Raw genomic sequence first — 25,392 nt, 5'->3', positions numbered from 1 at the left:
CCACAGTAGCATCTCCTGGCTGCCAAATCTAGCACTTGAATAACTACCTTACCTTTGCAGTATTGCAGTATGTTTTATTCTCCTTTAACTCCCCCTCCAGCTTTGGCACGCTCTTTCAGTGCACTTCTGTCACCCTGGGGCAGTTCAGGAACATTTCCCAGAGTTCATTAGTTCCCTAGTTTGCTTCCCAAAGGATATATAGAGATGTAGGATGAACGTGCTGACTGTGTGCGTTTGATTTTTGGTGTTCCAGTTTGTGTCTCCACTAGCACATCCTGGCAACTGCTCACAGAGAGCGCCTGTAGGACAGCGCGTCCATACTGAGCGTGCTCAGATCCCTCATTTTGTTTTATATCTGGTTTCTTCGAGGGGAGAGGGAATCACTTCTCTGTCTTTCTCTCTCCTATCCAATGTTTATGGCTTATTATCATTTAGCTCACTAATTATTTCAATGAAGTCATTTTGATGCTGTTAATGAGAGAAAACACGCACGCGATCTCAACAAATACACCAGTGCTACGAAAACACACAACCCTCCACACATACTGTTCTGTGAGCCTAACGAGTGGTGATTAGTGGGTCTCAGCTAGGCGTGGCCAGGCTGTGTAACATCATTCTGCACCGTGGACTCTGCTAATTCACTCCTCTTTATCTAATTACCCAGGGTTCACACGCACACAGGCATGCAGCGGTACGTTGCGTACACACACCACCTGGATATAGCTTTCCTGCAGATATGCAAAGTGACCTCATTATTCCTGAGCTACCCGTTTATATATTTATATTTGTATGTGTTAATAAACAGTCCTCAGGTTAGTGGCTGCAGCCAGGAATATTGCTTATTACCTTTCCTCAAGAGAGCACAGCGTAAAAACCTCTTTTCTCTGCATCCACACTGATGCTGTGTGCTGCTAATATTTAATATGAAGCTGAGATGTTCATCGTCTCTGTGGTAGTGTATGTATTTGGAACCAATCACAGTGCTCGTTCTGTGGTGCGTTTTCTTTAATCCAAGGTTTCATTTTGGGTTAATAGCTGTAGATGCAACTTTGCAATAAGAACCAACAAAGTGAAAAAGCTGGTTAAGATGCCATGATGACGTGTAAGCACAAAGTCTGCACTCAGGCTCTTTTTTCCCCAAACACTGGGTTTAAATCTTTAGTAGGGGTGCAAAGATACTCGTATCGATATTGAACCGTTCGATGCAGTGCGTTCGGTTCGGTACGCATATGTACCGAACAATACAAAACTTTTCATTTATTTTATCAACTTTCCTTCTGACGATGCTGTCTGTGTTGAGAGCTCAGTGGATCTGAGCGCTCATTCAGATCTGGCCTTTGGAACTATTTTGGTCTTCATGTGACGTATGACCCTGAAGGTAAGCGCGTCATGGACAAAGTAAAACAGTATGTCGGATGTGCCACGCAATGCTCAATTACATGGGTGGGAGCTAGTGTGTTAGCGCAGTTAGCTCGTTAACGTGTTGGCCGTCCAGCCCCATGCGGTTAGCGGAGATTTCCCGTGTTGTGGCGTTAACGTCATTTCAGATTAACGCTGACAGCACTAGTGGGAACACAACGAATATGACTGCACATTTACTCCGACAGCATCCTAGTGCAAAGACAAGTGGAAGCAGACAAAAACAACAAGCAGCATGCTACAAACTTTACCCGAGTCATTTAGACAGCCGTTAGCACAGGATTCTCCTTATGGGGACCTGATATGTTTAATATGCTGCTGAGAATATAGCCCAGAAGAAGCGTATAGTATAGCTTTTATTTTGAAAGAGCCATTTCTCTGTAATAAACTCTCTTTTCCAAAGATGAGGGATTCCTCAATCAGATTTATTTTTTATTATTTTGTTGTTTCAGCAACATTAAATTTAAAAACTGTACTTTTGAGTGAAAATATATATTTATAATTTTAATAAATGACAAATTAAAAAGGCGTGAACATTTTTTTGTATTGAAAAAAAATCAAACCGTGAATTTTGTGTATCGCTGCACCCCTAATATTTAGGTACCCAGAATACAGCTGCTGCTCCATCCAACTAACTGGTTAATTTCATCTAAATGCATGTTGTGTATCCCAGGTGTGACGCAGTCCCTCATTATATGGCTAGAATAAAAATCATCAGAGTTCTGTGAGCGATAGAAAACGACCCACATAAGTCATGCTGTACGTTTGGAACATTTCCTGTAGTTAAACTGCAGGACGAGCCTCTGTGGATGACATAAGAATGAACCGTGTGTGCGCTTGGATCAGAAAATGTATGTGTGTGTGTGTGTGTGTGTGGCGTGATTTAGAAAAAGAGTGTGTAGTTATTCCTGGCGTAGCGACTGTCTGTGACTCAGAGATAATGGTTCTCAGTAGAGTAAGTGTGTTCACATGTGTGCGTTCGTGTGTCTATAAGTGACTACAGCTATGTCACACTGTGTGTGTGTGTGGAGTGTGTGTGTGTGTGTGGAGTGTGTGTCATAGAGAAAGTGGATGGCAAGCAGATGCTATTTGCGAGGGACTGCTGTCATAATATTCAATCAATACCCTGCAGACACACACTCATGCACACACACAGACACACACCTCTGTATGTACCCCGAGCACCCGTGGGAGTCGCCTGCTTTCATTAAGTAGGCCCGCTGCTCCTCTGTGCTGTGATTGGGTGGAGCATCTTAGAGAAGGAGGAAGGTGGTGTGAGTGTGTTTTAAGAACTAAGTGAAAAAAATGCATAAAGTAACGCAGTGCAGTCATTGTGACTGGAAACACTTTTGTGTACACACTAAAAGATATTTTCTGCTAAATGTGTATGAAATTGAATAGAATGTGTCATAAACGGCTCTTTTAAACCACCGTAGCCTCACAAGGAGTCAATAAAACTGCAGTTTTGTGCTTTTATAGATCTCAGGCAGCATAAAAAAATAAAGGCCGTGTTTATTTACTGCTTATATAAATTTTTCTTTTTCACGGACGATATTACTGTCGTCACACACACACACACACACACAGGAGGGCTGCTCCAGAGTGGTAACGATCATAACTGAGCTTACAGCAACGCTCTCTTGAAGCCCGCCCTCATCAAATTCTCCCCGTAAGAGAAGTCCTAATCACGGGTGGGTGGGTAGCAGAGGACCACAGAGATCGGTGTGTAAACACCAGCCTCTCCTGTTGGCCCCTCTCATCCCTTTATCTTCATCACCCATCTCTCTCTTTATCTCACTGCACAGGATTTGGGGGCGAAACACTATTTAAAAAAAAAAGTACTGAAAGAGAAAATAAGGGAGTGATGAGGAGGGAGGGGTGCAAATCCATCTCTTGTCTCTGTTGCTATGACAGCAGGTTGTGTTGGCATGCAATGGAGTTGGCGCTGCCCTCACCTCTGGCATCAGGGAACCCCGGGGACTGTGTGCACATTGTATGTAGTATGTGTGTAGTTGCTTTCTGCACGTATGCATGTTCAGATAATGTACAAATAAAAAAATTGAAATGCCTTTTATAGCAGCCTGCATCGTGTTTTAATCACTTCCTACAAATTTGACAAAAACCTGGTGTGTATTTGAAAAGCCGACTGTTAACCACATATTTAAAGTACGTGTATAGACCATTTGTGTGCTTCTGGTATGTATGCATTCATGTGTGTGCGTGTGCACAATGAGGAGCGTGCACGTGCAGTTTGTCAGCCATGGGGCTGTTTTCTCTCCCTGGCCAGACGGCGCTCTCACCACTGGACAGATGGCCAACACCCTCCCTCACTTCTTCCCTATCCCTTCATCCCTTCCTCCTTCTCTCCCTCCATCACTGTCTTCCTCTCCTGCGTCCCCCCAAACACCACATCACCTCAGTCTCTCGTTCCCCACCTCCCAGCATCCCCTCATCCCTATTTCCCATCATACCGCTGCCATCATAAATCAGAGTGCTGTGGCGGTTTTGTGCCTGATTCACTTTTCCCTCACGTTCCCTAACAGGCGTCCTCTAGCACCCAAACTTATGTTAGTTAGACCTGCAATAATATCAGCGAGGGGGAAAACGCCGTGCAAGTGTACCTGCGCGTACACGCTGATGCTGACCTGGCTACTAAGTTTTAATGGTCAGACTTTTTCTACCAGACTCGCTGAAATTAAGAGCCAGAAATAGCACCATATAACAAAGCGGCGCCTTTCTATCGCGTGTGCACGTTAAACGATGTTTCGAACTCCTCGTGGATAAAACTGACTTGCAGCTTAATCGCTTTGACCTGTAGCTGCACTCTCTTAAAATAAGTCTGGTTTTCATTAGTCGTGGAGCTCACTGGTTCTCGGTTGGACAGGTTTAAAAGGTGAGATTTAACTTTTCTGAGTCCTGCGTTGATGAAGCTTCATGAACTGTGTGATATAATAATTATATGTGCGATGTTGAATTACCTTATTTTTTGTAGAATGCTTTTAATCTTTGCAGAATTGTTATCTGAAAAGTTTAAACATTGCTGTCCCCACTGCTTATCCTTTTCTTTGCATCATCATCGTCATATTTGCTGTTGCTGATTGATGGTGTTTTATTAAGACTTTTATGTGTTAGCAGGGCTTTTCTTTTCTCTCCTCTGGTATCATCTCTGAAGCCAAGTGTCTTCAGTGTCGTCCTTTTGGATCCTCAGCGTTTATAATGTGATAATAAGGTGTGAAAATGGAGACACAATGGAGCGGTGAGGATTGGGCCTCCACTGGTCCCCTCTCACACTGCTGTGTGCTACCAGGACACACACATTCACACGCATTACGTCACATGCTAAGTGATAATCTACACGCAGTATAAAGTAATTGGCAGTGCACGGCTGGTAACTCACTTTTTACACTGGATGCAATAAATGATAACCAGTAATGACATTAACCACTTCTGTGCTGTTGTTAAGGCTACGCTGTGACACGCTGTGAGACACTTGTGGGGACGCAGATCAGGCGTTGTGGAGAAAAGGACCCAAATGCAGACTCTAACAAAACCTTTACAGGGGGAACTAAACTAGAAACAGGATCAGGAGCTGGAAGATGATCCGACAGGAGACGAGGGGAGGCTGAGACAATAAATGGGGGAAGTGGAGGCACACGGGAACAGAGCTGAACTGAAGACACTAGATGACAAGAGGAAGCAAACCTGAACGTGAAGCACACAGGACAGGACTACCAAAATAAAACAGGAAGTCACTAACATGGACTGAAGGTGCTCAGACTAGACGCAGGAAGAGTAACAGACACGACAGAGCTGAGGCAGCGAGAGAGGCAGGAACCAGAACCAAACTGGTTTGACTGCTCCGAGGCTTTAAGCCTTTGGCTCCGTATTAAGTCCTGTCAACGACTCTTGGAGGTGATAATACCGACTCTATTCTTCTAACATAAAAAGCCTTTTTGGAAGTGCTTCAATATGAAATTGAATTTGATATCTCAAACTCAACAGAATAATCGAGTGTGACGGCAGGAACAAAAGAAACACAACAACACCAATTAATTATTTAAAAGGCAAGAAAATATTGAAAAGTTTGGTTCGTTCTGTGAATCAGTGTGGACAAATGTCACTAATGTGCTGTACTCTAAACAAAGCTTATTGCAAATACACCTGTGAAATAGCTGCAGGTCTAAGTGAAGGGCACAGCAGCCTAACCTAAAATGACGCAGAGTGAAAGTGGGTAAAGCAGACGGCGGTGAATATTTCAATGGGATCATAACGAATGGCACAAAGATCCGAACTGTGATCGTTCACGGTAACAAAGACACACTTGTATTGTGTTTCTCTGCAGACGTAGCGGCATCTGAAAGAGTCGCCGACCCCAAAGAGGGGACCGGTGCTGAAGACGGAGAACCAGACGAGGACCGCGATCACGACGATGACTTGGACGACGAATCCATCTTCACCTGTGACAACTGTCAACAGGACTTTGACTGTCTGGCTGAGCTCACTGAGCACAGAACCAACCACTGCCCAGCTGGTAAGACTGGTAATGTGATTGTGGTTTTTCTGTTTTAACTGGCCAGGCTCCCATCACTGTGTGATACTTTATCATAAAACAGTCAGTGATATGTCATCGATACCCGTACATGGTGCACTTAATCCTCAATATCTTGTCAATCAGGACCTAATTAAAGCTCATTTATCATATTGCATCAACATATCTACAGTTAAAAGTGCCGCGTGGTTTCCAGCAGGGAAGGTGGCGTGCTTTCAGATTAACATCAAACACTTAAGCTGTATCATGAAGAATCACTGGACTGCCTTAGTGACACGGGTCCTGCACTGTTCTCTGAATGCCTATAGCTATAGGAATCACACCTACCATAGCATGTGTCCCACAGGGATGGACACACACACACCACACACACAAAGGCCGTTATTAGTAACGGTGTAATTAATGGAGGGACTGAAAGGAACACAGCGGGGGCATCTGGTTCCTACAGATTAATCCAAACAGTCCCTGAACAAGCCGACACACAAACGCACACTTACTTCTCGCTACTGCGAGGCAGTCTCCCCTCGGTGTCTGCGGGTATGTGTGTTTACTTTTGATAGGGGGGATGAAGGAGCAGGGAGGGGGGCGGAGGGCTTTGTTTAAACGGGTAAAGATGGTGTTTCTACAGAGTGTGTAATGTAGATGGTGAGAGCCCCGCTTCATCCACCTCTTATTCACCCGCTGGTTTGACGTCCCACTAGAATTTCATGTAGTGCTTTGTCTCACATGCAGGTTATGAAGTTGTAGTAATACAAAATCAGTGTTTTACGTTGACTTTTGTTAGTGTGGCGTCATAACAAAAATGTAGGAGAACACGAGGCAAACGCACGGCAGAGGTTCCCGTCCCCCCTCCTGCTCTGTGGGGATGAGCTCAAGACGTGGAGCTCAATATGAAGGTTTCACTGTAAACGGCAGGAGATTCATCCACGCTGGTCACAGCTGACTCTGTCCGGTCTTTAAGTGATGACGTATCAATCCTGCTTCCAGGTCCAAACTGCTGTTTATTAAGGCTGTTGTGTTTTTAACATGTTTTGTGTCTTGTTCGATTTAATCTCAGGGTTCATACGCCTTTTTCAGGGTCAAATTCAAGCACTTTTTAAGCACTTTCAAGGTCCCTTTTCAAGCTTTTCCAGCTCATGCCCCCCCCCCCCCCCCCCCCCTCGCCAAAAAAAATAGACTGCATGTTTCAATTCGCATCACCTCAGTAAGACCATGTGAAAATGAAAACAAATCATCCTAGGTGAGCTTACACACCTTTTTCCCCTTTTGTTAAGAAATAGAAAAACGCACCACACAAAAATACTGCAGAAGGAAACGGTCGCCTTACATACATCGTGTATAAACTCAAAATGCACATTTCACTTAAAAATTAAGATGTGAAAATGTGAACAAATCAACTTGTTAGATATTCTTCTCCTGTTGAAAAAACAAATGCCCCACTGATTGTGCCCCACAGGCCTCAGTGTGAGCTTGAAGACATTTATACTGTTTAAGTAGTTTAATGTGTCGGTGCTGACCACAAACACAGTTTGAATGAAAGCCGGGGAACTTTGGTAGCACAGAAACAAGTGACCATATGGATCAGTCATATTACCATTATTTCACCCAAAGGCACCAAGTTAATGCTTAAAAAAGCTGCAGCAATACACACAAATATAAACAGTACTTGGTGACAACTTTGCTTTTAGCCTGTAACCCTCTGGGGTCCAGGGTGTAACTGGCCGTTTCTGACTACTTTTGATTTGGCCTCATATTTCACCTTTAAAAACTGTTATTTTCTCATTTTGACAAACTGTCAGCACAATTTATCTAAATTCAGACAAAATGTAAAATACAACTAGAAAGTGATATTTTTGACTGTACAAACCACAGGCACGTTTAACGAATCATTGTCATAACTTGAAATGCAAAGAGAAATTGTACATTTTTAAAAATATGCACAAGTTTTGCAAACAACAAAGTTATTTGGTACTATTTACCTAAAAATGCAGCCAAGGCTCAGAAGTTTTTCATATAACCATTTAAAACTATGTACAGAACAATCAGCTGTTCTGCATCAAATAAGAAGACACACAAATTATTTATGCAACTCCAAAAAATAGTTTGTGTCACTGTAACAGATGAGAACAGCACAGGGATAAACCTGCAGGTCTGACAGCAGCTGTGTCAGCGTTTACACTGCAACCTGCCTTTGGTGGCTTTAAGGCAGCAACTGTGACCATCACGAGTAGAACTGACACACAAAACAAAACAACACACTAACTACACAAGACAGCACACTAACTACACAAGACAACACACTAACTACACAAGACAGCACACTAACTACACAAGACAACACACTAACTACACAAGACAACACACTAACTACACAAGACAGCACACTAACTACACAAGACAACACACTAACTACACAAGACAACACACTAACTACACAAGACAACACACTAACTTGAGACTCCAAACATGGCAAACGTCACAAATCTCTCACGTATCAAAACTCTCTCTCTCTTTCGCTCACTCCTAAAACTTCCCCCCCTTCCCAAACAACCAGATGTCACATGTTGCCATATCATTTTTTGATTGGTCAACATGGTACATTTTTCCACCAATAGGGAAGGAGTGTTTTTTCTTTTTTCACTCACAAGCAAAGCGTGTCTGCTAGCGCTCTCCTTAGAAACTCCGTTTTAACCGTTTCTTCCCGGAGTAAACGCCACTGTTTTATTAAAAACAAACAAACATCGGTTTTACGTGGCCTATCAACACAATTTAAACACTGGTATATAGTATGAAGTCTGCACCTTCGACCCAAGTTGAAATGGAGACTCTGGGTCCGTCGACCCCAGAGGGTTAACCAGAAAGCCTTAAGTTGGCTAGTTATGTATCAGGCTAATGTTTAAAGCTTTCACTTGAGTAAATTAACTCATATCACTGCTAAGTAATGTTAGCTAAGTTCACAGCATATTCCATAATAGCACTGCCATACTGCATCACACTCAGTGCATTTCAATCATTTCTCCAGCGAGTTTGATAGCAAAATAATAATCATAATTAATAATAAAAAAATGGCATGTGTAACGTACACGGAAAATTATTTACTAGGACTCACCTATCATGCGACTGGAGAGCGCAAACTCCGCTCTTGTCGTTTTCCATCAAACACTCATTAAAACAGCAACCTCCAGGTATGCTAGCGCACTCATAGCCGACTGGCCGAGGGAGGGGCGGGGTCACACGTTGAAACAGACAGAGGCGCAAGGCAGCCCAGGCGGGGAAATTTTGCTTTTACATTTTGCGGCTCATTTTATTTCTCTCTAAAAGGACCAAACTTCAGCCAGGAGAACAACTGAGATAATCCATCCACAATACGAGGTTAGTCATTCATATACTGCTGCATGGGCTGGGCTGTAGTTACATCCTAAGGTTTTAAAAACTGAGCTTAAATAAATGATTAGTGGTAATAAAAGCCGAGGGAGGTCAACAGTGATCAGAGATCAAATAGAAGGAAATACAAAACATTAAACATGTTAACAACACAAAAGCCATATTAAACGCAGACTACTTTAGACCCGGAAGTAGGATTCGTCACGTCATCACTGAACAACCGGATTGCCACTGTTCACTTTAAAGCTCAGTGTTTAAACCCTTACGATGTAACTGCAGCCCAGCCCATGCAGCAGTATGTTAATGACTAACCTCGTATTGTGGATGGATTATCTCAGTTGTTCTCCTGACTGAAGTTTGGTCCTTTTACAGCATCCTGCCATGCGATTGCATTTGTCTCTAACCATCAGGAACCTTCACGTTAACTTTTATTGAGTGGAAAAAGTTGGCGTTCATCCTCCAGCTTCACTGTGTTTATGTTATGCTAACATAGCTGTGTAGCTAGCGATCACGTAGCACATCATTATATAGCAGCTAGCCCAACTTCAGTAACCCTACAAACGTCACTGCTGTTTAGTTTTCTGTCTTCATTTATGCTGGAAGTGATAACAGAGCTGTACGTTTGAATTTTCTCAGAAATCTCTCAGTCAGAACATGCTATATCATGTTTAGGTGGAAGCTAGCGAGCTAACTTCCTGCTAACTTCTAACTCTGTTAAACTTCATAAATCCTGTTTTGATGGATGCCTTAATTGTTACACCTGGTAAAGCAGCAACGCTGATGATTTTATTAAGGTGAAATAATTTAGAGAGTTTGTAACTCTCAGTGATGCTGCAGTGTTCGTTTGACTTTGGGACCTGAAGTGGAGTTTGGACCCGGGAACGGCTAATGATGTCAGACTTAAAGCCCGGATTGTTTAGTTACATTAATATTACACTGACATTCACTTAAAAACTCAAAAGTTGAAGACCCCTTCCTTTACATGTCCATGTCAGTTCACAGACACACAGAGTGCACACTCAGATCATCACAGGGCCAGCAGCTCAGAGCTGCTGTCGGAGCACGGGATGTGGCCTGTGATTTCAGCAGAGGAGTCTGGGGAGGGCTACATGTTGCTGAGTGAGAAAGCTGAGGGAGGAAGGGGGGAGGGTGAGAGGTAGCGCAGTCGAAAGAAATGAAATGAAATAAAAAAACATGTTTTTCCCCGGAGAAAGAGCGGTTGAGATTGCACAGTAATCCCACGGCTCGGTGGGATGTGTGCAGGGTTTTGTGCATGTGGGTTACTCCGTGTTGGTGTGTCATCGTGTGTAAAGCTGTACATGTTTATTTGTCTTATGTGTGCGTACACGTGAGCATGCAGAAGGGAGTACGTATGAAGTTCGTGGTGGGACCACAGCTCTGTGGTTATTATTGAGGAGAAGGCTAAATGAAGAATAAGGAGTCCTTTTGAATTCTCTGGTGGAGGCCCGGGGGAGTCGAAGCATGGACTCACACACGCACACATATATGAAGCAAAGACTGCTGGGAATAAACAAACGCCACTCTGAATCTGCATGAGTGAGGTAATGTGTTCGTGCATTCTGAAGTTTGATGTAGTTTGATGTTTGTCTCTGAGCAGAAACCAAGCGACTCAGATATCGGCCATCTTGGTTGAGGGTGACCGATGGGACCATCTTGCCAGGAGTAGCTAGCTATGATGCTAGCTCGCTGTTAGCTTTGAATCAGCATGGGAAAAAGTTACTGAGAGGTGACGCTATGTGACAGAAAAAAGAAAAAGCTCAAAACACAGAAGACTAAATCCAAAATTGGCTTTTCAGTATTAATCTCCCGTTCACCCCAAAATATTGTTGAGAAATTATGGGATACGTGACATAGCTCCTCATTAACCCTGAACACTCTTGATAGAGGGTTTCATGTCTTGTAGGAATAAAATTTTAGCTTTAGTGGACTTTGTGCTGAAGTTCATAACCAGGAAAAGAAAAACTCAAATTTAAAGAAGATTTTTAAAAAATCAGCCATAGTCCTGCAAATTTCTCAAAGCATTTACATTCTTGGTAGAACTCTTATTACTGTATTTCCTCAAATAAAACATTTACAGAATTAAATGTTGGGTCTCCCAAAACGAACGGTCACTATAAACATTTAAAGGCCTCGCCTACACGTCATCAAATTTGACTTTTCTACCTCTGGACTCTTCGATGTTTCACAAAATGTTGTGTTTAAAAAAACAAAAACAAAGGTTTTCTACTCATTAACATGCAGCAGATTTTTACTCTGAAATGGTAACAGGAAGTGGTGAGTTTGCATAGTAGGGATAACGCATTAGCTTTAGCATGGCACATAACCTGAAATAAGGCCTCCCTCCATTACTACTCTGTTGTTCTTATGTGAAGTCCTTTTACCCTGTGCAATAGACGTAAATGAAAACTTAGGCCACTATTTAATGATGTCATCCTCCCACAAATCCAAACTCACTCTGTTCTGTCTGCTGCGTCTCTAAATCTCTGTCACATAATATTTAAACTTTTCAGATTTTAGTGCCAGTCTCAGTTACATTAGTTATATTTTCAGTATCAGTTACTGAGGATTATTTTGTCGACATTTGTGAGTCTCGATTTGTAGCTTGAGAGCAGTGGTTAGTTAGTCCTGAGTTCTCCACACACACACACACACACACACACACACACACACACACACACACACACACACACTGGTATCTGTAATGCTAACTATACTTTTGTTGCAAATGGGTCCCAGGTTAGCAGCTAGCTGCTGCTGTAACACTGAATGGGTCCCAGGTGCGAGAGTGAAGCACCAAGTAATTCAGTGCCACTCTAGCAGAAGGCCTATAAAGAGGCGCCATTAATTTGAGTGGAAATTGGACAAACACACACGCGCGCGCACACAGTGGCACAGATCAATGACACATAAATGTGTATTCACCCACTCAAACACGCACATACCCACAGACCCCACACATCTGGTCAGTGTAATGCCACATTAATGTGCATGAGCCTGATAGCTCAGCTGGTTGTGTGTGTGTGATAGAGATTACGTGCCTCGATTACAATAGTGTTGTTATTCTGTTCCACTGCAGCATTAAGCTTCTGTGACGGCTCTGCTGTTTGAATTGTGAATAAGATGCGTGTGTGTGCTTCTTCCAGCGTGCCCTGTAATCAAATGGTTAACGCACACGTAGTTGTACTGACGTCGTTAATGCTCAGTTTGTCACATTTGTGTAACACCGTTTTATTTAAGTGCACGGTGCTGCTTTATATTCTCAACTCTCCCACACGCCTTAGTGGCTCTGGGTGAGCTGACTGGCCGCGGTGTATACAGCGTGTGATATTTTTATGTGTGATGTGTGTCTGCTGCTTTTAGTGCATGTGTGTGTGCAGTACGGTGCGAGAGGGACAGACTGAGAGCGTGAGCCGGGGGAGTGTTGATGGGTCTCGGTAGGAGTCAGAATGTGGAGCAGAGGCTCCCCGAGGAGAAGAGGAGCAGAAAAAAAGCCTCCTACAGATCAAATGGAGAACATTCTCTGGCCTTCCTCTGCCACATGAACACACAGACACAAGCAGACACCCACATCCTATTAAGGAAACCCAAAAGCTGTCTCGCAGGCCGCAGCATTCCAGGATCAGTCAGTGTGATGTGTTTAGAGATTCAAATGGCTACGAAGGCCACTGTCTGTTACGATACATGGCACACACACACAGATCTGCGCGTACACTCACCCACAGTCAACAACGTCCACACTCATGCTAGGTGTGAGTGAGAAGTGCAAGAGGGCGAGAGATTGTTAAAGATGCCAGTAAAAAGCACTTGAGGGAGGAAGTGTTGGGAAGGTAGGCTCCAAGTCAACGAGGGAGCTGTCAGTCAAGGCGGGGGGTGGAAACTGCCGTTGTCAGTGACAAATAGCAAGTCATTAACCCAGCGAGTGGCTGGGTGAGACGGTGTGGGTGGAAAATGGTGAATGTGTGCGTCCGTGCAGGAAGAGAGCGGGATACTGCGCATATTCGTTCTGAAGGTATTTGTGAGGTCTGTGGTAATTGAGCGCATACAGCTGCACTCTGGTCTATTCTTTTTCCTCTCTCAGCGGGAGAGAGCACAGATTTCCAGGGAGCCTGTCTAGCTGGGAGGGAGCAGGAGATAAAGAAGGAAATAAGGGAGGAAAAGAAGAGAATTGGGAGGGAGTCGCGGGGGACCGAATGAAGACAGGTGAAGAGGAGGGTGGAGCGTGGAGGCCAAACTCGGTGGAGGGGTAAGGGAAGAAGAGGAGAAGCACACGGAGCAGGGGGGAGAGCGTGTCTGTTGGCGCGTGGGCCCTTGGGTGGCTGGTTTGCCTCCCGCGGGACGTCTTCCCACAACTAAGCTCTCACCGTCTGTCGCCACCCGCTGTCACAAACGCACACGCAGAGGCGCACACGCACCTCGCCGCGTCTGTCGTCGGGATAGCAGCTGAGACCTGCGAGGCCGAGGCTCTTATTAAAACCACCGATCACAGATAGGAGGGGTGTAAGGAAAAATTACAGACCGGCGCTCGCTGGGACGACACTTCCTGTCCAGTAGCTGCTGTTGGCTGACAAAACAAATAAAAATAATGTGCTTTTCCCCTTTTTCTCGCCTCCTGTCTTTTACTCGTCCCTCCCGTCCTTCGCCATGTGCCCCCCTTCTCTCTTTCTGCCCCTCTGCCCCCTTCTTCCCTCCCTCCTTTCCTTCCCTCTGTGTGTCTGTACCCGGGGGTGGCCCGAAGATTCCTGTGCTAAGCCCTTGGCATACATACAAGTGCACAGCGCACACACAGACACAGCTGGCTGCCGCTCAGGTTTTCCAGGGAGAGAGCAGGAGCCCGGCACCAGAGGAGAGGGGGATGGAGGGAGGAGAGCGGCAGAAGCAGAAAGGGGGGAGGTGTGAGGGGCTGCAACATGCAGAGAGGGAGAGGGAGGGATAGCAGGGAGGGGGTGAGACGGAGAAGGGTTGTTGTGAAGTCATTTTTCATCACAGGGTTCGTTTTTCACCGCAGAGTTCTCCCACTCTCTACATCGCTCTATTTCTCTTTATCTGTCCTCTCCTCCTCCCGTTCCCCTCCCTTGATCCCACTTTGTCTCTCTTTATCTTCCCTTTTTCCGCTTTTTCCCTCACCTCTCTCCCTCACTCTCTCCCTCTTGCCTAAACTCTTTGCGTCCTCTCTCTGCCTCCGTCTCTCTCTCTTTCAGCCTACTTTCTCCTTTATGAAATATGGATGGGAGCAGTTTTGGGCGCGCTGAGAGGTTTGCAGTCGGAGGGAGGGAGGGAGGGAGAGAGGGATGGAGCTCGTGTCTCAGCAGACATGCCTTGTGCATGCACCTAAACACCTCACTGAGCAATCTGTCAACATGTCAGCAACACATGTTTGGTAAAAAAGAGAGAGAGCGGTTGGAAGGAGAGAGGAGAAGAAGAAAAAATCTCTCCCCCTCCAGTGGGAGTAATGGCTCCCACCAGGGCTCTGGAAATGCTTTGAATTCAGCAGATTTCTATTGCGGGGTCCTCCCCCGGGGGCGTCTTTTTACAATGCCTGCATCTCAGAAATTTGAGCCCGAGGACCCCTGGGGGCTTCCTTTCATAATGCCTGAAAATGTAGGGTTATATTGTGTGCTCTTCCCCATGGGGCTTTTATTAATACCTGTATTCACTGCCACTGGAAATTACACAGGCGGCGCTGCAGGGGCCCTCGCTCGCTCCAGGAAGGGAGAAAGACTCTGCGGGGACGTTTTCTCTCTTCCCCTCTCTCTTTTCTTCCCTCCGTTTCCCCCCTTTCCCCCCTCTTCCTCCTCCCCCTCCCTCTCCTCCTACTTTGACTCTCTTCCCTTTTTTCTTACTTAATGCAAGAGTGAAAAAGAAGAATTTGCCAAAGGACACGAGAAAGTGTGTTGTGTGTGTGTTGGCACCAGCTCACCCTCTTGTATTCAGCCCTACTTTGCTCTGAGGAAAAGAAACACTCGATTAAAAATGTAACTTCCTTCTTCTTCCCCTCTTCTGTCTCTCTCATCTCTCCTCTCTGTCTGTCCTTGTGTGACTGTCTGTAGATCTTGCAGAGAGTAAATATTTGTGTGTGTGTGTAAAATGGAAATGCTTAAATCCATAGTCCAGCGCGTCTGATTTTGCATGGAAATTGAGACGAGCGCTTCTGTCTCCGAACGTTCATTAGAATTCTTCAGCCAAAGGCTTTGCAGCTTCTCTCTGAGTGTCTCCGTGCGTTTATTGATCAAATATTTACACAGCAACATTATAGAAATATACATTTACATATCTCTGAATAAATAACGTCTGTTGGCTCTCCGCAGTCGAGGCAGTTTAGCTTTCCCCGTGTCTTTTTCATTCTCGAGCGTCTGCTAACCCTGCCCTAACCCCTTTAAACAGGAGTGTTGGACTCATGCTGTCGCACAAAGATGTACGTCAGATGCTCTTAACTCACAGAGATGCTGCTGTCCTGAGTATGACTCTCAGATCTTTGTTACAAGACAAACTTGAAAGCAAGGCAGTGATTGGCTGTCACTCCCACGGGAAAGGCCCACAGGTAGATGCTACGGTTGGTGTGGGTGTGACTTTTGGAGGTAACTGTTGCAGCAGTATGTTAAACTGTGTAACTGGACCCCCCATTGGCGACAGCAGGCTCAGTTGAAACATTCGCACCACTACTTGAGCTGGCTTACGTTCGTTCCTTTCTTGGTGGTGATGATATCTCCACACGCTGCTGTGGATATGAACCAGGCAGTAAATATATGAGGCTGCTCCCTCGTTCACACAGCAGGAACTCTGCATGTTTGATTTGGCCAAACTTTGACTGTTTCCACGTTCTCAGTGTGGAGGTGAGACAAAAACACGAGTGTGTGATTGATTTTATTTTTCCTCTGGAGCACAGCTGAGGGTTTAGAAGCGCGTTGTGTGTTTGTTTGTGTGTAATCATGTTTTGGTTTGGAAAGCAGGTACCTGACATGATCCACGCATGTGTTTACTGTGTGGCAGTATCTCCATGTTTTCATGTGTGGATGTTAGGATAGAGTTGTCACGGGGCTGTGTGTGAGGGGGATGTCGGGATAATGAGGAACAGGCCGTTCCACTGGATCCAGGACCCCCCCCTCCTGCTGACACCTGGAACCTTTTTCCTCGGCTCCCTCGCTGCTGCTTCTTTCTCTCTTCCCAAGAGCCCACAGCTCCCGTCACTCTCCCCACTTTTGCTTTTTTCCCTTTATTTGACCATTTTGTCCTGTGTCTCCTCTCCTCTCTCCTGTCCTCAGTCTTTCTTAGAGCACACAGACCGCAGTGTCTCGCTGCTTTCCTTCCTTCCTCCCTCCCTCCCTCCCTACTTGCCGTCCCTCCCTGCTGAGTTCTCAAACTCTAAACTGACCACATCCCTTCCTTTCACCCTGTCTCCCTTCCCCCACAAGCCTCCTCCATTCTCTCCCCATCATCCCTGTTCCCCGTGGAGCTGGCCCCAATGCTCTGATCCCTTCCTCCATGCCCCCAACCTCCCCACTGTGCCCTCCCAACACACACACACACACATCCACCCTGTGGTGACTGGCCCCACAGCAGCCCCTGTCTCCCTCCCTCCCTCCCTCTGTTTTTCCACTCTTTCTTTCACTTTTTCCCCACCTCCGTCTCCCACACCCTGTTTGATGCTTTACATTTGTTATGCACTTCACTGAAGCTGTTTTTCTCCACTTGGTACTTTGAAGGCAGGAGTTCGCTGCATTGTTCAAGTCCTCATTCAGGTTTCACACCTATGTGTGCACTTCAGCGGTAATCGAGGCTTTTTACTCTTTCTAAATGAGGGCAGGGTTTTATTGGTGGCTTTTGAATGATGGCTTTACAGATTGTTTAGTTTTTTTTGAATGTGCAGCTGAAAAAACCCTTGTGTAACCTTAAGCCCCGCCCTCTGTCAGAATGACGTGTTGTTTTTATTGTAAGTGGTTCCAGTCATTTCGAGTTTCCATAAATACACATGTTCCCTTCTTGATTAGACCAGCATCCTGGGGCACCTGTGTGTCGTCCGACACTGGACCACCGTCCGTACTGACCCCCGTCTTTGGATCATTTACATTTGTGGCTAAATTTTCACACATTTACATGTAAACTGGAACCTGACTGAGACCACGTCCACACTAATGCGTTGTTCTCCCCGAGGGAAAACGCAGCGTTTTGGAAACGCTCTCGAAAACTAATACATTTGAAGACGGTGCTTTCGCGTCGCAGTGTGGACAGCGAAAACGATGACGCATGTTAGTCATGTGATGCAGTCATGTGACTAATTAAACAAAGATAGCGGAGGGCATTATACAGCAGTTGTTTTGTTTGAGTTAGTATCAGTCTGCACGCGCTCCAGAGAGCTTTTCTTCAAATTCTTTAATTCTCACTCGCTTTTGCAACTTTGTACTTTTGTGTTACTCGCAGCAACAACTCCACCTCATTGTGAGTCCATTTAACAAACTCGGTGCTTTTCCTCGACATTCTGCCGCGACGTTTCAAAGAGCCGGAAAGTAAATAAGCGGCAGACAGAAATGAGGCAGGTCGCATCTTCTTGTGTTTCACGCATGTGCAGGACTGGAACGTCAGCGTTTTCTGCCTTTTCAATGTGGACGCACAACTCTGTGAAAACAACAGCCTGAATGACAGAGGCAAACAACAACAGTTTGAGTCACCTGTGGTGAGTTTGGTGGCTTTGCTAAGGACAGGTGTCACCTGAGGGACAGTGCTGTGATACTTACAGTTAGTAACAGTTGTAAAAAGAGCTTACTGTGGCTAATGAGCTAATGGTTTCCATTAACACCACTCTCTAATATTTTTCTTTAACTGGAGAGTCGTAGTGATTGCAGGTGTACTTTGCTGTTGAACTTGGGTTATTTGTACCCGTTGGTCTTATTGTGGACCGAAAAACACCAAATCTGTGCATCTCTGATTCTTTTTCCAGATAGGAAAAACTGCAGACGTGGTCCCACGTCACTTAGACGGAGCGGACCTTCGGCCTCCACCTGCACTTCTCCTTCCTTACCTGGAATACCCGACTCTAAGCTTTTAGAAAGGTTTACGCAGCCTGCACTGTGACAGCTTACTCAGTATATTACAAAAATGGCCTATTTACACTTTATCTCTTTTTCTGTTGTTATAATGAATTACTTCAGCCTTGCCCTCGTGTTTCTTACCTTGATCTAACACTATGCAGGAAATCTGAACACATAGTATGCTAAGTTTAATACAAAGGTACACCCAGGTGTGCAGGCGCACACACACACACACACACACACAGAGTTTCAGTCACAGACAGTGGTGGCAAAGGGCAGTGTACCACAGGGAGAGGGCCCATAATAGTTTTAACCCAGTGCTCAGGTGTGACTCGCCTTTGTCCAGCCAAATGTCAGAGAAAAGCAAAACTCCGGGGAGAGGGCTGGGGCTGTAGGATGGGGGTGTAGCAGAGTGCAGAGGAGCCTGAGAGAATGGACGCGCAGAGAAAGGAGCGAGCACGGACGCGTCTTATACGGAGCTAAAGATTTCACTAACAGAGCGGTCAGGCGGAGTCTGTTTGTCTCCTCAAACCAACCGAGTGTTGTGTCCACCGAGCGAGCTGCTGTTTCTGCCAGGCTTTCCGTCTGGGCCCCCGGTTATGTGGGGGCTGGGAGCCATGCTCCACTCTCTCCACGCCTCAAGGCCTCCCTGGGGGGGGGAGGACCAACTCTGCCAACCTCGCGCTCCGTTTCCCCCACCTCAACACTGAGCACACAGACGCTGACGTCAGCTGCTCTGGGCCTTCTCCCCTGGGTGCTACCAGAACCCTTTGTTTCCCTCCCTCCTCTCCATCTTTCCTTCCACCCCTCCTCACTTCTCTCCTTGTCCTTTGTCCCTAGAAATAGCTGTCCTGCTTAGTGCCTGATTGGAATTCACTTCACTTTGAGAAGTCACAGGGAGAGCCATTGTCAAGTGTGTGTTTGTGTGTGTGTACTCATGGCGATCATGAGGGCATGCATATTTCTTGTACATGTTTTGTGCGGCTTGTGCAGGTAAGCGATTTGTTGCTGTGTGTCAGGAAGGAAATGAGCTGCACCTGCAGTGAAAGGTGTTTGTAAAGGAAAGAGTTTATATCTCGACATCGAAGCGTTTCGTTAATTCTCAGTGAAGGAGCTGCCTCGTTATCATGACCGCCGGTTTAGACAGAAACGTAAAGAACAATCTGGTGTTTTGATACTTGCAGGCTCTTGACGGTTGCACGCCTTCAGGTTTGTCTCTGCGTCTCTGGTTGTTGCAGGTTCATTCATGGTTATTTGGCATCTCAAATAAACCAGTTTCCAGATGCAGCTGATTATTAAAATGTCTAATTGTGTAACCCTTTTACTGGTAGCTTTAATGAACTCAGTGAAAGACATCATGCTTCGATGTGACACACACACGTTTCTCTAATACCTTCTCCACAGTGATGTGCTTTAACAGTTGTAAGGCAGCATGTTGTGTGCAGGCTTTCCTTGCGTGTGTGTTTGTGTGTTCATGCGTGCTTCTGCTCCCAGCATGGATTCTAGAATCGGGGTTAAGGAACAAGAGAATTCCTCCTTCGTATTCCCTCTTTCCTCTCCCCTCGTCTCCAGCTCTGCTTCCATCTTTGTCTCTACCTCAACCCTGCAAGTGGGATGTCTTAAAATATTAACCAATCTGCTCTTCATTTCTCAAATATGGTAGAAAACACACTGCTAAATAAGTCAGGAGACAGGCCTGCCGGGAAGCGCAGAAGAAGGGGGCACTCGACTAAACAACAAAACAACACAAACAACAACAACAAGGAAAGATGGAGGCAGAAAGAGCTCTTACACTGGATTAGCCAGTTGCCGTGGTTATTGCCTCTGTCGATCTTTCTTTTTCTCGGGCGGGCGCTCGACTTTTTTCGACTCTAATGAGACCAGCTTGATTGGAGCATTACTCTGCACTCCAGCGGCTCAGTGGCCGACCGAGGCCTTCCTGTGCTGCTGGCCGGGGGCCGGAGGGAGCGCCCGGCGTGAGTAAGATGCACCGTTACGTGGGCCCGCTTCCATCCTGTGTTCCCCGCTCCTGTTTCCTGGGATTGTGTTGAGGCTAGGGCTGATTTTGAAGGGGGATATGGGGGAACGGGTGGTGGATATTTCTCCCCCTTGTAGGCTGCCAAGCCGTGCGGTCTGCGAACGAGCAGATAAAATTGTGTGTGTGTGCGAATGTGAGTCAAAAACTGCTAAGGCTTGTGTACAGAGATTTGTGTGCGCCCGTGTTTTGAGCGTATGTGGGTATTTGGTGTGCGTATTGGGGAGTTTGTCCTCGGAGAATAGTGTGTGCGGTGGTGGTGGTGGGGTGTAGTGACAGCTGCAGAGGGGGGCCGGGGGGGCTTACTGCTTGCTGGCTGATAAGGGGGGCTTCACATCAGAGACATGACGAGAAGACTAATAATTCTGCAGCACAACACGCACAGACACACACACCAACACACCCAGGCTCATAGAAGAGAAGCAGTGTGAGGGAAAAGTTAAGGAAAGCTAGATAGTGCTGTGTGTGTGTGTGTGTGTGTGTGTGTGTGTGTGTGTGGATTAACACTGCTGCCTGACAGAATAGGAATCAGAAAGATTTGGATGTTTAAAGGTGCTTTTAAACATCACATTGACTCTTAGGTGTGGGACACGATGCAGGAGTGAACTGCAGTACTTGTGAAACACCGTCACAGTCACTTATTCCAACATCTGCAGGTGGGACTTATTTAAAAGAGAGAGAGGTGCAAACTGAGAGGAAATTAATCAAATTAACTGACGATTTGACCTGTTTTTGGGGTGTTTTTGTTACACTGATATAAACATAGAGATAATCCTTGTTGTGCATTTTCACCCCTATTAAAGAACAGATAATCCTCCTGATTTTTGGGAAAAGGGACTGGTTGGTGTAGCGTGCCTTTGCTTTATACAACATGTCTCATTCACGCTTCATCAGAGGGTAGCTGGGTCTGCAGACTGGGATCGAACCACAAACCTTCCAGTTAGCAGGTGACCTCGTGAGCTACAGCCTTAAGATTACAAACAGGCATGTCCCGCTTTTGTTCACTTTACATGATACTAGTTGTTCTGTGTGGTAATGCTATGTAAGCTTTGTATACAACACTTTTGTGGAATTACAGCCTGACCTCACTTCACACTGTAATACAGGTTTTTATGCTGAATTCCAGTCTCTAGTTGTCATGTCTACTGAGATATTATGACATGAATATGTGGAGATTTAGCTGCGTATAATCATAAGCACAGGTGTAATACTGCACAACATCAGAGCCACGACGTGCAGCACAAGCTGCAGTAAGAAGCGATGCTAAATATATTCACAACAGCTGTCTGGCCTTTTGAAAGAGTGAATGAATCCACCCTGCTAGTGCTGGGCGACATGACGATATATATCGTGTGAATGACAGAAAAGTGTCTATTGTGCCATTTGTCTTCTATCGTTTCTAACCTAATTTTACAAATTGTTACATAAAATATATCATTAACCCTTTAAAGCCGGTCGGAGTGGGCACGCTCCATTTTGTGTGACTATTTAGTATTTATTTAGTATTAGTATTTATTTATTTATTGTCATTGTCAAGAACAATGAAATTGCGTTTGGGGCTTCCATACAACCCAAAAAAAAAAAAGAAGAAAATAATAAATACCCCTTAAAACCCAAGTGTACATATTTAACCCAGTGTGACTCCAATGCAATAAGACAATCCTTAGCAATAATGTTCGTAGAAATTCAGACAAAGACCTGAGAAACATGACAAAATACAACAATGCAACCCATTCAATATTATTGTACTGTGAGATATGATATCAGATATGATAGTTATCTATTTAAGAAAGAGGGGGGGGGGGGGGCAGGAGGGGGAAGAGAATAAAGATATGATGCACCAATGCAGACCAGTTCATTGCTATTAAGAAGTTGGATATGGTTATTGTCCGTGAGAGGGGGGCAGAGAGTTCAGGAGCCTCACAGCCTGTGGATACAGGCTGTTGGCCAGTCTGGATGTTCTGGCCTGTATAGACCTGTACCTTCTCCCTGAGGGCAGCAGATGGAAAAGGTGGCGCGCAGGGTGATGTTGGTCCCGCAGGATACTGTGCACCCTCCTCAGACAGCGAGTGGGGAAGATATTACTGATCTCTGGCAGACTTGTTCCAATAATTCTGCCAGCTTCTTTCACCACCCGCTGGAGTGCTTGCTGATCGGCCTTGGTGCAGCTGGGGAACCACACTAGAAATCCATACGTCAGAACGCTGCTGATGGCACAGTTGTAGAAGTTCAACATCAGAGATCTGGGAATGTGTGCGCTCCGCAGTCTCCTCAGGTAGTAGAGGCGCTGTTGGGCCTTCCGTACAACTGAGGTGATATGGTTGCCCCAGGACAGGTCCTCGGTCACAGTTACCCCCAAGAATTTAAAACTGCTCACCCTCTCCACCGCCTCACTGCCAATGAAGAGAGGCAGATGGTTGTTATGACCCCTCTTCCGGAAATCTACAATGATCTCCTTGGTCTTTTTGGTGTTTAAGACCAAGTTATTGTCGTGGCACCATGACTCTAGTTGTTGCACCTCTGTCCTATAGTTTGTCTCATCATTGTTGGATATAAGTCCGAGCACTGTAGTGTCATCTGCAAACTTATTTTTAAATCTCTGTAGAACTGGAACCGTGTAAGCTAGCGCAATAATTTTTTAAGCATGTGAAACCGGAGGAGTTGTACTTACATCTTATGCCATCAGCTTGTCCTCGGTCACAGTTTCTTTCCACATAAAGCTTTGCAAAAACTGCATAAAAAGCACTTGCAGCAAGAAAAACATAATATTCCAGAAACGCGCTTTGCCGATCCGATCAGCTGTTCATAACACTTCCTACATTGGAATAGACGTCAGCGCGAACGATCGCATGTCCGCCATTACCTGCCGGAAACCGGAAGTGACGTTGTGGACGTTCTGTCTGCAGCTTATTTATTTTCCAGCTCTATGAAACGTCTTTGAGTTTGCGAGGACCGCTCTCACGGCGGCCAGTAGTTGGCGGAGGAAGAGGTGGGCGAAGAGGAATCCCCCGTCATCTGGCCCGAGCAACGATAGCATGTTCTCCATGAGCTCGAGCGCGGTACCGCCACCCAAGCCTGACAGGTTGAGGAGCTTTTCGGCTCGTTCAGCGTCGGAGAGGGCATAGCGCCGAAGAAGCAGCTCTTTAAGGGCGGCGTATTTTGTGCAACTTTTTTGTATTCACAGTTTTGAGGGATAAACCTCTTAAATTTCTCTAACTAGAAATATATGTAAAAAAAAACAAAACAAAAACAATTTTCAATTTTTTGTAGTTTATTGCACTTTTTTGCAATTTATGTAGTTACTTTGGACTTAATGCAGACATATTATTAAAATTTGGGCTATAACGGTTACATTGATATATAGCAACTTGAAATGCTCACACAAATGGCACTACAGCATGTAAAAAATATAATCTGGCAGACTTGGTTCTATGGCAGGTCTTAAAGGGTTAAATAGCCTGTGGCAAATGTATTAGTGTTGTCTTCTCACTATACATACTCTTAACTTTATGCAAGAGAAAATAAAGTATAAAAAAAAGATATTTTTGGCAAAGAAACTCCATCTTGTGGTTTTGCGACATGGTGCTGCTTTACGTGCACCCGGATTTGCGATATGCTTTACGGTAACTCAAAACGATGGACGTGCGACAGGTTGCAGTTTCATGCCCGGACATGCAACAGGCAGAGACAGGCAGCCCAAGAAGAAGCACTTTTACCAAAAGAGGGGGTACGTCTGTGATTTGGTGACATTTTATGTTCAACAGCACCAACACGGAGCAGAAGACGCCCATTTGCAAGCTATGCTATAAAACTATTCCAGGACCCGATGGCAACACAACAAATCTCTTCTATCACCTACAGAAGGTCCAGGAAAAAGAATACTCAAGAATCCAGAAAATTTGAGCTAAACCAAGCTGTGGAACGACGGGAGCAAGTTGGGAAAAGAAAAACTATACCAGCTGAAGATACAGCAGCCTTTCACACGAGGCCCTTATGAGAAAACGTCCCAGCGCCATAAACAAATCACAGGCGCCGTCTCGCGTTGCATTTGCAAAGGCATGGCCCTGTTTATGTAGTTGAGAAGGACAGCTTTCGTGACCTCGTCAAAGTCCTTGATCCGAGGTACGTTATGCCCGGTCGTAAGCACTTCAGTAAAGTCAAGTTGCCTCGCTTATATGACGCATGCTGGGCCAAAGTAGAGCAGGATGTTTGCAGTGTCGTGCATTAAGCCTTGGCTGCTGAGCTGTGGACGAGCAGAGATACGCAGCCCTACATGAGCGTAACCATCCGCTTCATTAACAAAGACGCCGCGCTCGCTGTTTACAGACTGCGGACTTTCCAGATGACCGCAGGTCAGGTGGTATATCGTGATATATATCGTTATCGTGATATAAAATAATTCATATCATGATAAATATTTTTCCCATATCGCCCAGCACTACACCCTTCTTTTGTTTCCAGTAACTGTAATTATGTGACTGATTATATGGCTGTAATAATCACACGTCCTTGGGATTTCTTTGATTTTTCTATGTGCTAAATCATGCTGAAAACAGCTGATCAGAGCTGATTTACACACTGTGGTTTTAGCTGTGTGCCACCGTGTACCAGTACTGCTCAGAGTACCGCTCTGTTACTCACCTTTGCGTCTCACATACTCAGTTTTTCCCATTAAATCTGTTCCATTAGTGAAATATGTGTTTTTTCTCTCTTCTTTTTTGACGTGATAAAAGCCCCACCAGCCCTTAATTATGCATATTTTAGTAATACAATCCAAGTTAACGGTTCAAACATTAGTACATAATAAAACTCCCGAGGCTTTGCTTTTAATTTAATTCGTTCGTTTAAATTAATTTTTGGGGCATGCTTGTGCTTTTAGCTTGCTGCTCTGCAGAGGGGAGGGGGTGGAAATGAGAGAGAGTGAGAGAAAGGAGTGAGAGGGGGCGAGAACGTCGACATCA

The 25,392-nt window shown here is 45.3% G+C and overlaps 1 protein-coding gene across 1 annotated transcript in view; it reads left to right on the top strand.

The window, feature by feature from the left end:
- Positions 1–25,392, top strand: part of znf423 (zinc finger protein 423) — a 127,811-nt gene that overhangs the window by 25,396 nt on the left and 77,023 nt on the right. Inside the window, exon 3 of the mRNA XM_085357160.1 lies at positions 5,762–5,950. Within this exon, the coding sequence (XP_085213286.1) occupies positions 5,762–5,950 (189 nt within the window). The remainder of the gene's footprint in view (positions 1–5,761; positions 5,951–25,392) is intronic.

This window comes from Diplotaxodon limnothrissa, linkage group LG7, assembly GCF_057381915.1.
Source record: "Diplotaxodon limnothrissa isolate DT_005_m linkage group LG7, D_limnothrissa_male_GT1.1, whole genome shotgun sequence".
Classification (NCBI taxonomy): Eukaryota; Metazoa; Chordata; class Actinopteri; order Cichliformes; family Cichlidae; genus Diplotaxodon; species Diplotaxodon limnothrissa.
Note: the sequence above shows the minus strand (reverse complement) of the source record. Positions and strands in the feature narration are given on the sequence as shown.